Source organism: Naegleria lovaniensis, assembly GCF_003324165.1.
Source record: "Naegleria lovaniensis strain ATCC 30569 chromosome Unknown tig061, whole genome shotgun sequence".
NCBI classification, from domain to species: Eukaryota; Heterolobosea; class Eutetramitea; order Acrasida; family Naegleriidae; genus Naegleria; species Naegleria lovaniensis.
Window position 1 is genome coordinate 39,007 of NW_025407883.1, and position 14,008 is coordinate 53,014.

The following is a 14,008-nucleotide window of genomic DNA, read 5'->3' on the forward strand; positions in this document are numbered from 1 at the left end:
ACAATTGTTAGTTTTCACTCGATACAGAGAGTGACTGCAGTAATTTTTCAAATTTTTCGTGAAGCTGGCCTAAACCTTCGACGCTCAACCTCTCAATGATGTGGCACTTGGTGGCAAAGGTCTTATCTTCCTTGGCTCGTTTGATCGCACAACGTAAACAATAATGATTCTCCTTCTTCTTTTCCTTCATTGTTACTGCACTAATATAGCAGTCCGAGTTGCATTCACAACACCGAATATTATTATCTTTCTGGGAGCATGTCCTCAGTTTTTCAATGTTTCTGTTCGAAATGCATGGCATTTGACGTGCTGCTTTTTCAGAAATCAGTTGAAGTAGCTCGCTTCTCAACTCGTTCTCACTGTTAGAAATGTTCTCTAGCTCCTCTTTCATGAATCTACATGTTGCATCGAAGAATTTAGATGAACCTTTTTGTCTCTTTCCTGAAAGTATGGAAGTAGCTGCCGAAATGATTAATTGCTCTGATGGAAATGTAGTTGGTCTTTTGCACTCGTAATACTTGCTCATAGCTAATCTATTGTATTGAAGCCATGAACACGATGTAAAATTCACTGATTCTGCAATGTTGAATCCTTGATTGAACCCAGCATGATAAGCTCTTGGGAAAGTCACCACTATGGTACCTGGTTCGTGGTGCAATTTGTAGACAGGTACGCCCTCTCTTGCGAGAATAGCTGGAGAGATCTGGGTCACAAGCATGTGTAAAATGGCTGGTTGTCCATCAATCAAGTGAGGAAACAATTTACGGAAAACTTGCTCGAATTTGTCAGCTCCACACGCAGGGATTCCATACCATTGCTTTCCAGCTCCGTGATGAATGAAATTTAAGGCAAACATAAAGTGGTCTTCAACGTGCCAGCAGAATGAGCTGAACAGCATGCCGATATACAGCATTGGAATGTTCACTCCTGGAATGTCAATGTTGAGGAATGAAAGTAACGAATCAGGAAGCTTGGGAAGTAAGTTAGCATCCCAGCCACACTTCCAGCTTGATGGAAAGAATGACTTGTGCTCGGACACTGGTAAATCATTTCCGTACTGTACTTGAACTTGCTCTTCTGGGTGATGAACAATTCTCCAATATTCACGTTCAATGTCATCCGCTGTAATGTTGTTAATGTCTTCCAAATAATTTACTCCTTCCACTTTTTTGAGACCTCCATTTTTAGCAAGCTTCTTTTTTTCTTTCTGTGGTAAGGCGACACTTGTACCCTGCTCAATTCGTTCCGTGAAATAATCTCTGTAGAATTTATCTGCCATTTCCTTATACTTTTTCAATGAAATTGGTTTCTTTGTTCTTTCAAATCCAAACATATCATCCCTAGCACCAGAATTGCTTTCCGAATCATTGCTTGAAGAGGCTGATGTTGTTGGCTCAGTCTTTATGTGTGACGTGGGACTGTTCTTCAGTCTCTTTTCAAGAGTTTCAGAGTTTGGAAAGAGTTCTTCTAATTTTCGTTTCAAGCTTTGAGTTGTTTCATCAGATGTATCGTGCGATGATGAAGACTCTGTGGTGTTGTCATTATTATTATTTGAAGGAAACTCTCCATTTCTGATCATCATTTCAAATTTTCGTTTTTGTTCAATATTTCTAAATTGAAGCTGATTAATATTTTGGAGTTTGCATATGAATTTAAATGCACTTGCACTCACTTCTAGATCAGCAAAGTCTTCTGCTGGCTCTAGCTTGTATTTCTCTGGAGGTACAATCTTGACAATTCCGTACTTTTCTCCAATGTGTCTGATGGATTCAACATATTCAATAGGCTTCACAAATTCCTCTTCGGTTGGATATAAAGTTGCAGCAAATGGTATATCACTCATATCTGCAGGGTTCCACTGGCCATGTGGTTGTTGGTAATTTACCGACGAAGATGATGCGGAAGGCTCGGTAGTTTGATGATTGTATTTTGAAGAAGAGGTAACAGGAGTGGTAGCAACCGTAGTATAGGTTGTACTTGGTGATTGGGAAACCATCATCATCATTTTCAAAAAAGCAAGTGAGAGATTTCGTTAGAGATTGTATGTTACAAATATTCGTTAGGAAATTATTGGTACTATTAATGAAAAAACCAAATATACTAGTGATGAGGATGATTTGCTGTTCAGAGATAAGAATGATGATGCAAAGCACCCAAGAAAATGAGTATCAAACGAAAAGATGATATTACGTGATGAAAGTGCTTTGAATTTTTTTCCTGCTTTGGAAATTTTTCATTCTCTGGCCATCGAATGAAACCCTTGTGCATACGGTCATCAGCTGCTGATGGATTCCATTGACGAATAATGGTGATTGGATTTCGGAGAAGGATAAGAGGAATTTGGCGAATTGTAACTCTAAAGTTCGTGTAAAAACCTTTACCCATACGAACTCATGATCAGATTTGTTTCATCCAAAATAATGATAATGTTTTCAAATAATAATGATAATGTTTTCACTTCAAGGAGCCGATGTGTGAGTGAAAAGAAGAAGAACGTGATGGTGAAATCATCATCCTCTCACTGGCTCGGTGATGATTGTTTTCATGTTTTTTGTTTGTTTTGGTCCAACAAAATCAAAGGCGCCAAGAATCTTTAAAAAAACAAAAAATGTTGCAAGATGTTTGCAGCAGCTTTTCCGATGCTTCAACAGAAGGTGTTGATCCTGATAATATTGTGGAAGTATACTCGGATCAGATGAGATTGGATGAATTCTCTGAAAATTTTGAGGATTTGGAAGAAGTATCATGGGAACATCAGCAAGCGTTCAATTCGGAGGATGTTGGCATGCCCAATGGATTGGAAGTGTTGAAAGAATTAATTGGAGAAGACGATTTGTTGTGGCATGAGGACCAATCAGCCTATTCCGAAGGATCATATTTTAGTAAGGAAAGTTGTGATGATATCGGTTATGGAGAGGGAATTATGAGCAATATGACTTTTCTGTGTTTCCCTTTGGTATCTTCTTCATCATCGCTCACACAATTGGATGAACCACTTTCAAGCAACCACTTGAAAGACTCGATAGAGAGTGAACTCTTCACATCTGCACCATTGACGAACACTAAGGGACAAAATTATTATTTTCAAATTACCATTGCTCCCTATCAAGGTGACGAAAAATTGAAATGTTGCATTCAAATTGATGAATGTTGTGGAACATTGATTAATTCTCGAATTCAGTATGATTTTTTGCGAGAATTTGTCAGAATTTTTGAGCTTTCCTTTGAGAGACGAGGAAATTTAAATGTTACAAATATTATAGATCATGCGGATACCATTTCTTTTTTGAACAACGAATTTGAAGTGAGCATGGAGCTACTCAAAAAGAGAGAGACAGAACGCCATTTACTGGTGATTCCAGTTAAAATTCAGACTCTTGTCATTTATTTAGGATTATCATTGGTAGACGTCTCAACCGATGTTAATAGCAACATTCGAGTGTCTCATAATGCATTCTCATTTGAAAATGAAAGACGTGATGGTTTATTGAAATATATCGAGACGAACTCTCTAATTTCAATGAGCGAAGGTATCAGCATTCAACAGAGCGACACGGTGAACGAAGAAAATACAACCAACCAAAGAGAAAATTTGTTTAGCATGGCAGATGTGGCCATGTATGAGGAAGCACTTTATGATGAGAATTCTCAAAGACTGTTACTCATTAATATCCAAAAAACGTCTCATGAAAAATTCTGTTTTACTCCCATCTCGAAACAGCCCACACTTACGCTGAACGATGTACACTTTTCGTTGAATTCAGTTCAAGAGACCAAAAGCAGCATTACCATGAGCTTTAGAATGAGCAACACAAGACTCAACCAAGACGCATGGTCCAATGACATGTATACCCTATGTGTTAATAAGGCATTCTCTCATACATTTTCTGGTAAAGGTATTAGGAGTTTTAGAGAATCTACACATCTCGCAAATTATACAGTGGCTGATAGTTCAGAAATACCTTCATATTTCGAGCTGTTGGAATGTAGTCATGCTATCACACATAGTATTGATCATAGCTTTATGAATATTGCATTACGTCATGCTAAAAAGAGAGATGTCATGGGGTTCACTCTTCTTGAAACTGTACTGTGTTTGAGGTTGAAGGACCATGTCACATTTCTGATAGAGCGTATGGGATGTGATCCGAGCTTGACAAACCCCATTAACGGTATGAATGCATTCACATGGAATTCGTATTGTATGACAACTTTGCTACAGAATAGTTTGCACAAGTTGGATCATAAGTTTCTGCTTCAATGTTGGTCCACTTATTGTGTCAACTCTCTGAAAGATTTAAATAAGGATCTTTCGTTACCAGAACGATTTCGAACTGTCATGAAAAAGCTGTGTTTGGAATGTTCTACCTTGGATGAGAGTAGCTCAATACAATTACAAAATCATTTGAATACTACTTGTTTTTTGGTCAGTCACTTTCGACGCGAGCCAAAAGGTATCTATTTAGCGTTTGATATTGAGGGCCATAGATTAGGCCTTATTTTTGGAAATAATATTTTGGCGTGGGATGATTACTCGCTGCTTGTGTCTGTCACACCTTGTAATGACACGTCCACATACTTGTTGTGGTGCCTCTTTGAATTGTCGAGTGGGGACAAGAAACTACAGATGCAAAAGTTTGCTCGAAGCATTAGTGAAACGAGTTGCAATTGGAATTGTAAAGTGTCATCCACCTCATACAATAGCGGTCACTTTTGCATTTATTTGCTTAAAAAGCTTCACTTATGGGAAGCTATTTCAACGGAAATGCAAGAACAACTCTTGCATTTCACATTTGGAAAAGAATATAAATTCGAAAAATTGGACAGAAACATTGAATACAGCACGCTGATTGATGAATCATCAGAGTTGCTTAATCTTGCTACACAAGCCGATTACATGTCTCTGGATCAGATTATTGAGCTACTACAGGAAAACGATAAACATCACAATGATGATCAAACCGAGGAGACATTTCTGTTCGAGCAAGATTTTAATCTCGAGCAATTGGAATTTATGAGAGATGAATTTCACAAAGTAGGAGAGGGTGGATTCAGTACCGTGTACAAATGTTTTGACAAAGTACAACATCAGTGGAAAGTTTTAAAAATTGTTTCAACTGATATTGAAGCTGAATGGAATGCCGTAAGTAATACTATTGAAATATTTATCTTGTTTGGTGATGCGTATCATATCTTATATAATGTAAATGGTCCAAAATATTGAATACATAATTTCACTAGTGTAAAGTATTTCAAAATATGAAGAGCGATTTTCTTGTGCCCATTGAGGACTTTGGTATGCTCGATGATGAGTTGTACATTCTCATGCCTTATTATCACTTTAAAGATTTACTACATTTCATTTCGATACAACGTTCTCTAACACCCAAACATTTGATGAGCATTTTCTATCAAATTGGAAAAGCTCTATGTGATATTCATGCTCATGGACTCATTCACAGAGATGTTAAATTGCAAAACATTTTTGTTGAGGGTTTTGAGGCTGATCACAATATTCGAGTGAAACTTGGAGATTTTGGATGTTTTATTAAAAAGAGTGAAAATGGACAAATTGAAGACCTTGAAAACTATCATTCGTTTGGATCTGAAACTTACAAGCCACCAGAAAGTTCTCAACAAATTTGGACCTCTCAATCCGATGTGTGGAGTTTAGGAGTTTCCATGTTGCAATTAGTGTTATTGTTGATGCGGAAGAATCATGAATCATCTGGTCACCAAACGGTTACACAAATTACAAGTGAGGAATTATTTCAAGAGGAGTTCAAACAGCATGTTTTCAAATGTCTTTCCAAGGTGAGTATTTTCTAAACAGCGTGACCATCATTGATATTCTCATTTGACCACACTAGAAATATGAATTCCTTATTCCAATATTCGAGAAATGTCTTCGATTGGACCCTAGTGTGCGCATCAATTCTCATTCGCTTGTTGAAAAGTTGGAACAATTGGAACGGGAGTTTGTTGAATGAACTCTAAATCAAATGGGATTCCCAAAATTCACTAGACGATATTGAAACATCTCAGTAAAAATTGATATTTAATAAAAAATCCGATGGTGAATTTGACAAGAAGAATCATTTACAAAAATCTTGTCCTTATTTCAAAGAAGTGTAATAAGATCCTGCATGATTAATACCCTCACCTGTTAATGGAGTGGTTGTTGACGACACTCCTCGAATATATCTCGACAGCTTACTGCTCCTTAAACAAATTACTGTCACAAAGCACAACAAAATAAATGAAAAACCTCCCACGATAGGAAGCATAATCATCATAATGGTATTCTCACTTCGTTTCGATTCATATAACGATCTCACACAAAGATCTGCCTTATTATTCTGACAGTCAGAACACCAATCATGTGGAATGGCATCTGCATAACAAACATCCTTAAAACTAGTAAATGAACAATTAAAGGATGGGTCAGAACCAGCAGCATTATTTTGACATCCTTTTCCTCCCAATGACAACAACGAATATTCCTTAAACGAAGTCTCATTGAATCCACTGTTGTATCGAATGCGAACGTAGAAATCTTTTTCAGTCGGTTTTTGAGAATTCACACTTGCATCACTTTGATGTAATTCCAAAATAATATTTGCTCCATATTGTGGAATTTTTCTCAACTCTTCATAATCTTCCGTGAGTCTCAGAGCGGCCATCAATGACAAAATACTCACATCATGAGCACTATAATGCAAATACTTGTATGGAATTGAAGTATTTTCATCAGGATCTTGTCCATAGGGATAAGGTTTTCGTGTTGAAATTCCACCTCCAATCAATGAATTTACCATCTTATCCATTTCAACAATTATTTTCTGTACGAGTGGTCCTCCTCCAAGTTTTCCTTGAACTTTTCTTGAGAATGTTTCGAGTGTGGCTACATTGCCGAGTTGTTGAACTTGATCCCACGCGTCGAGAATGGCTTGAAGAGTGAGTTTGTTGTGAGATTTTTGTACCATGAGAAGATCATAGACAATGTAGAGAGAGGAAAAGTCAATGGGTTTTTTGAAGACAGGATAGGTCGTGTCTGAACGACTCGTCATTTCGTGTTGCAGTAAGGAAGGATCGGAAATGAGTTTGTAGAAGGGAATGGATTGTTCTTGATTCTAGAATTGGTAAAATGTGAATGTCACACCCAAGAACATATATATGGTTCAGTGTTGATGAAAATCATTGAATGTTCAATGACAAGGTGATTGAATGTTCGATGAAAAGGTGAAATCAAAATTAGAATCCTATGGAAACATGGCACTATTACAAACCTTTGAAGATTCAGAAAACCACAAAGAAGACAAGAATCCTGCATTTTTGTTTGATTTTTGTGTTGAGGATGTAATAAGATCGTTTTGAAATGGAATTCCAGTCAAGTTCGAAAGTTCTGTAAGGAATGGCTTAAATTTTTGCATTGTGTTCAAATATTCTGGAGATTGTTCATTTTCTGCATTTCGTTGATCAATGGTTGGACATTTTCCATAGGCACTCATCCACAATTCGTTCATTGACGATTGTGTATGCACAGGAATGGGTTGTAAGTAATTGGGTAATGAATTTTGTTGACCTAACATGAAAGAAATTTCGAAATTTCACAACACGTGAATCATGATCCATGAATAGAGAATCACATCACAATGAATAACAGCTGTTTGTTTTTAGATTCACTTACCATTGATTGAAATATCTGTGACTGGTCCTGTACCAAGTGGAAACATTCCTTGTGCAATACTAAAAACTGAAAATAAAGTTCGATCGTAATCTGTGGCATAGAATCTAAAATCTTGAGGATTCCAGTGTGCAGTTGAAGTTGCATCATTATTCACTGGATAAACGAGTCCATCAATGACATTAGGATTTGCTACATTTGCTGTTTGAATTTTGTGTTGAGTAGTTATTAAAAAGTGTCAGAAATAATATTCAAGAATTCATAAATTTCATAAATTGCATAAATTTTTCATGAATACATTCCAAAATACGAACCTCCATTGGAATTCAACACACGAGAAAGATATCTTTGATTGAATTGTTGTCCAACTTGGAAACATTGTTGAAGCCCTAGACCAGTGAGTTGGCCTTGTCCAAAAGGCACCTTCACAGATGGTTGGTTGCCGCCTGTATGTATGTGTGTATTATTATATATTCAACAGGAGTTGATTTTTTCATGATTTTTCGTTATCCATATTCGCCAAATTTAGAAAAATAACATCGTTCAACAAAATTCAAAATTAACGTTGAATGCAACATTTTTCAATTATTAATATCCAACAACAATAAATTTCATCATGGTTATCCATCAGCATCATTTCCATAACTTGTACCTACCCGCATACGAATACATGGCCAAATAATTCTGCCAATCCCAAGGATCATTCGGAATTTGATACAATGAAACAGGAGATCGATCACAGTGTCTCGACAAGACCTGTATCTGTACAATCTTTCCCGAAATTTCTACTACTGCTGGTCCCATCCATATCAACGCCAACAGTACAGCAAGAAACAACGGTAATGCATGAAAAAAAAGCCTTTGTTTCATTTTTTTGTTTTCGCGTCAATGAAATTCAACTCCGAGTCGGAGTTTGTTGAACGATGAAGTCCATGTTACGAATATGAAAAATGGTTCAGTATTGATCTATATTATTGGGCGAGTAGTTTGGTTAGTTTTAGTTTGAATGACTAGTCCATAGGATGAATCTTCACAAAAAAGGTTCATCGGAGAGAGGTCCACGGTTTGAAATAATTTTGAAAAAAATTGTTCCGAAAGCGAGAGAGCATCCTCCTCAAGATTGTTTCATCATCAAGTGAATATATCATTTCAAAACAGAGATGGGAAATAAGGCTACAAAAACACTCGGAGAAGAACCAAATGCTGATCTAGATTTTCTTGCTTCAAATTCCTATCGGGAAGATTTGTTTGAGATCTTTCCGGTTGTGATTGAAAAATTGGAGAGTGGAGTGGGAGAGTTGGAACAATTTGAAAAATTGTTGGAGGATATTGGTGTTCATTACAAGACGTTGATCAAGAAATTTACAACACTCCGTAAGAAAGAAGCATCATCGTCCGAGTAAGTACATGATGATGATTTTTGATTACAATGTGAAAAAACATTTGAAAATTGTCGTAACTATGATGATTCTCATGGTGACAACATGATCATGTGCATACCTTGAGAAACAGCACACGAAAACCAACTGAAGTTTTGGATAAATTATATACAGGTCTTGAAACGATGGCACAAAACTATGTCAATACCTGTAATGAATTGGAAACGCTTGCCAAAGATGTCGACGAAGTGAAAAAGGAATTAGAAAAATATATTTCCATGGCAAAGAAAGAAGAGAAACAATTGAGCTCACGACTCGTCTCGGCTCGTAAAGACGAAGACAAAATTCGTGATAAATATTTTGACGAGAAGCAATACATTCAGGAAACTAGAGCAAGTACTCTTGTGACTGAGGTGACAGAAAAGAAAGTTCAAGATCTCCTCAAGAAAATTGCGCAGAGGTAAGTGGTGTAATAACATCACTGCAATGATGTTAACTCATGTACTCAACCACGTGATGTGTTTGTACAATATCTTTTACAGTGAAGAAACTGTATCCAAGTTGGAAAAAGATGCTGATGTTGCCAAACGAAAAGTTAAGGAAGTGAGCAGTGAGTACGACACCAAATTGAAGAATATTCTCTCTCATTTAGAATTTATTGATCGAAAACGATTTAGATACATGAAAGAAATGATTTCTCGTTTCAACACAATCCAAGTCAACACAGCCAAAATGGTAATTGAACAATCTGGAATTATTGATAACAAGGTTTCGCAATTGAACGAAGAATCAGAGTTCTCGGAATTTATCAAATCTACCAAAGCTGCAAACCTCAATGAAAACAAGAGTAGCATTTCGCAAGAGTCAGAATATAAGAGAATGCAGCGATTGGCCGCTCAGAGTTATGAATATTTGAAATTTATTTCAGAAGGAGTTCGAAAGAACATTGAATTGACAAATCGATTTTCTGATCAACAATTTCCACCTCTCAATGCTTCTATTGATCCAACAATTGAACATCAAATTGTATTATGGGCAAGAGCTCCAGATATTTTAGGAAATAACTTCAAAGTATTCAGTCCAGAGACAATTTTAAGCAATGACATTCATTCCACTAATATGATTAACGATGCATGGCTGTGTTCTGCGTTGTGTGTGTTGGGAGCCAAACCTGCTCTCATTGAAAGACTGTTCGCCGTCAAACAAGTGAATGAAGCAGGTATCTATGAAATGAATTTATGTATTGCTGGAGAGTGGTGTAAAATTGTCATTGACGATTACTTCCCATTAGGAAAAGATGGCAAGCCACTTTATGCGTCAAGCAAAATGGGTGACATGTGGATGATGGCTATTGAGAAGGCCGTTGCCAAAGTTTTTGGATATTACAACAAATTATCTTCAGGATTTACTATTAGTGACGCATTTGAATTGCTTTCAGGATGTCCAACATTCTCGATCAATGTCAAGCATGAACCTTCTGAAAATCTGTGGAGAAGAGTTACTCAATTTGGAGAGTTAAGATATATCACTGCTTGTACCACTTCTGACTTTACTGCACTAGCTCAACAAAAAATCGATCCTCAAGGTTTATCACCTCATCAGACCTACGTCTTACTTGGATGTGTGGATATTAGTGGTAAAAAAGTTCTCAAACTGAAAGCATTGAGAGGAAAATCAGAATGGAAGGGCGCTTGGTCTGTCACCGATAAGGTCAATTGGACACCAGAATTTCGAAATGCTCTGAGTGTGGAATCTGCAGCGAACGAGGGATGTTTTTTCATATCATTGACAGATTTTATGAAATACTTCTCAACCATTTCAGCATGCAAATACGATCCTCTCTTTTCAAGATATTTTATTCGATCACCTACTAATGACGCATCTGTTTTTGATTTGATTATTGATAACGATCAAAAGGAAATGTATATTGGACTTCACCAACTTCATGAGAATATTAGAGGTTTCTCAGGAAAATCACCAATTGGTAAGTATTTTGGGTGTTTTCATGTATTCATATTGAAACATTTTGAAATTAGGATTTATCATTACCAATAAGAAACAAAAAGTAATTTATGCCATACCCATCAATACTCATCACTATAATTTCACAGAACCACTTTCATTACGAGCAGGTGAATATCAAATTATTCCAGTCATACCCACTGATATTGCTGGATTGAATCGAGCTGCCTATTATGTCGTGACTGTTCATGCAAGAGGAAATATCAAGTTAAAACTTGCGGATACTACTAAAACAAAATTACCATTATCTGCCATGAAAGTACTTGTGGATTCGTATCGAATGAAAATGCAACAACAACATCAAGCAGTGTTGCAGCAACAACAGCAAAAACAACAAGCAGCAGTGGTGGGAACTTTGACTTCTCAACAGTTACCTCCTGATCAAGTCTTGTTACCTTTCCAGAGACAGCAATCTTCTCAATTTAAACCATTACAAGAGGCAGCTGATGACGAAGTGGATATTCAATATGTCGTACAGTCTCAAGAAAAGACCAATTCACCACCTGATATGGCAGCTGTTCCAAGCAGTAGTAGTACTTCTACAACTACTGCGTCAGTTGATGAGAATTCAACGAGTAAGCAAGTTGTAGCAACAAGTGAAAATAGTTCTACCAATACTCCAATTTCACAACAAGAGGCAACTACTACTAGTGTTGAATCAGCTCAAAATGAAACTTCCATACCACCAGCACAAGAACCATCAAACACACCCAATGAAACGCTTCATTCAGAGGGAACTGTAGTTCATGACAACAACAGCACACCCACCGATCAGCAGTCGACTTGTGCTGTTCCTGCTGAAACAACTGATCACGACACTGAACAACACGAATAAAAATAATAATTGGATCAAAAACCACTTTACAATTTTGAAATAAATTGATAAACAAATTCTGTTCTTCCTTCTTGCTCACTCCATTCTCGTTTGACATCAGTGACCACTTGTTTCAATCGAGGGTAGGCCCATTCAACATTCCAATTTCCGTACATGTCGCTCAAGATTGAATCGACATACCAGATTGGAGCACCAGTTAATTCCTTTTCGAATTCCTTAATGGCAACACTTGCACTTCCTTTCCATCCCTTGTTTTGCAAAATCACGCTGACTACCTTTCTTTCGAGAACGTCACCAAACTTGTTCATATCATTTGCGCTGATTTTACCATCTTGCACACCTGGTTGATCATACGCATTAATTCCCCTGAAAGCAGCCAAAATTGACACAATTCGTTCCTCAAGAGCAATCATCATACCCATATTAAACATGTCACACTTCTCATAGCTGCATGTAAGGAATGGTTTTCCATTCTTATACAAGGCATTTTCAGTACCCTTAATAAATCCAAGCATTTGTCTTCCCATGCTCAAGTAACTGGTTCCCTTCTTGGAAAATTCAGTCAATTCGCTTTGCTCAAGACGTTCTCCCTTGAGTTCTTGTTTATCAGTTGGATCGAGAACAGAATAGTCAGCATTTCTCTTTAGGAAATGAACAAACTTGACAATACAATCATTAATACCCTTTTGAACTTGTTGCATGAAAGCATGTTGTTCACCAGTTCCAACACCTCCAAAGACAGTTTGTCCTTCAGGATTTTCTACACCACTACTCTCTGAAAATTGCTTTCCCAAACTTTCCATATACAATTGTTGCAAATAGTGAGCAAATTCACGTAGCGCGTCAGAATAACCAAGAACAATCAAGTTCTTTCTTCCATGTCTCTTTTGGTAATGATCCAAAAGAATGGCAGTGATCAGAGCTGGATTTTTCAATTGATTTTCTAACGTGTCAAATTTTCTTGTCATTTCATCCATGTAGGATTGTCCTCTCAAGAATTCAGCAAAATCGAGCTTGGCAAATGCAGCTGGAACCATGCCAATGGCACTACCAACACTGGTTCTACCACCTGTTTCTTCATTCATATAGAATGTATGTAAAAATTGATTCTTTTGAGCGAATTTGTCAAAGTTACTATTCTTGGTAGTAATGGCAATATTGTAAGATCCAATATTTCCATTCTGTGCAATGCCTCTATCCAGAAGCAAACGATTGAAAGTGTTCATATTTCCCTTGGTTTCTGCTGTACCGCCACTCTTGGACATGTTGACAAGTAAACTTTCACTCAAATCCAAAACACCCTTCTCACCAAACAATTGATCAAAGCTTTCAGCATCTGTATTGCTCACAAAATACAATCGAGCAAGACCATCCCGTTGTTGCAAATCATTGAAATAAATTCCCTTGATCGCCACACACAACAACAATGGACCCAAATACGATCCACCAATACCATTGAAAATCACATTCTTGTAAGCTTTGCCATTTTGTGGATTTTTGAATTGTCCACTCGTGATTGCATTCACCTTTTCAACAATATCTTTCCACAACTGTAAGCTATCCTCGAGAGACTTGCCAGCCACACTTGAATGCTTCAAACGTAAATTGTAGTGATCAACACTACGATTTTCAGATTCGGATACAATCACAGTCTTGTTGACGACTTGTCCAGTTTCGATTTGATGAATCTTTTCGGAAGCAACTTTCACGGCATGAGCATAATTTTCCTTCAACAATGTTTGAATGGTTGTGGTTGGAGAGGCTGTCTGGGAGAGAAATCCCGAAATATTAAAGGTAAAATTGGTGGAAGGATCGTGAAGAATGTAACCAGGTTGAGTGTAGAGTTTGTCCATTGCTTGTTCTTTTTGTGGTGAAAAAATCAATCTTCATTGAATTTCCATGAATGATCATGATGATCGGAATGTTGATGGATGGTTGTATGAACTGAAACTTACATTTTTTTGAATGTTCTTTCTGGCAATCGTAAGAAAAAAGCTAAATTTGTCATTCGTCTGTGCCCGACTCGAGAGTGTGGACAAATGTTGAGATGTGGCGATTCGCAATAATTATTATTATTATTGTTCG

The 14,008-nt window shown here is 37.1% G+C and overlaps 5 protein-coding genes across 5 annotated transcripts; 2 read left to right on the forward strand and 3 right to left on the reverse strand.

The window, feature by feature from the left end:
* Window positions 1–7: 7 nt before the first annotated feature.
* C9374_012889 (uncharacterized protein) lies at window positions 8–1,996 on the reverse strand (the record flags this gene model as incomplete). The annotated part of the gene is made up of 1 exon (XM_044688705.1): window positions 8–1,996. One exon carries the CDS (start codon window positions 1,994–1,996, stop codon window positions 8–10), a length of 1,989 nt encoding a protein of 662 aa, XP_044542217.1.
* Window positions 1,997–2,608: 612 nt separating this feature from the next.
* Window positions 2,609–5,990, forward strand: C9374_012890 (uncharacterized protein; the record flags this gene model as incomplete). Its single annotated transcript, XM_044688706.1, has 3 exons — window positions 2,609–5,143; window positions 5,242–5,814; window positions 5,871–5,990. 3 exons carry the CDS (start codon window positions 2,609–2,611, stop codon window positions 5,988–5,990), a joined length of 3,228 nt encoding a protein of 1,075 aa, XP_044542218.1.
* A 126-nt stretch (window positions 5,991–6,116) lies between these two features.
* On the reverse strand, window positions 6,117–8,557 carry C9374_012891 (uncharacterized protein; the record flags this gene model as incomplete). The annotated part of the gene is made up of 5 exons (XM_044688707.1): window positions 6,117–7,133; window positions 7,290–7,585; window positions 7,691–7,888; window positions 8,002–8,133; window positions 8,344–8,557. 5 exons carry the CDS (start codon window positions 8,555–8,557, stop codon window positions 6,117–6,119), a joined length of 1,857 nt encoding a protein of 618 aa, XP_044542219.1.
* A 290-nt stretch (window positions 8,558–8,847) lies between these two features.
* C9374_012892 (uncharacterized protein) lies at window positions 8,848–11,923 on the forward strand (the record flags this gene model as incomplete). The annotated part of the gene is made up of 4 exons (XM_044688708.1): window positions 8,848–9,086; window positions 9,200–9,526; window positions 9,609–11,050; window positions 11,103–11,923. The coding sequence occupies 4 exons, from the start codon at window positions 8,848–8,850 to the stop codon at window positions 11,921–11,923; spliced, it is 2,829 nt and encodes a 942-aa protein (XP_044542220.1).
* A 26-nt stretch (window positions 11,924–11,949) lies between these two features.
* On the reverse strand, window positions 11,950–13,931 carry C9374_012893 (uncharacterized protein; the record flags this gene model as incomplete). The annotated part of the gene is made up of 2 exons (XM_044688709.1): window positions 11,950–13,807; window positions 13,879–13,931. The coding sequence occupies 2 exons, from the start codon at window positions 13,929–13,931 to the stop codon at window positions 11,950–11,952; spliced, it is 1,911 nt and encodes a 636-aa protein (XP_044542221.1).
* Window positions 13,932–14,008: the final 77 nt, after the last annotated feature.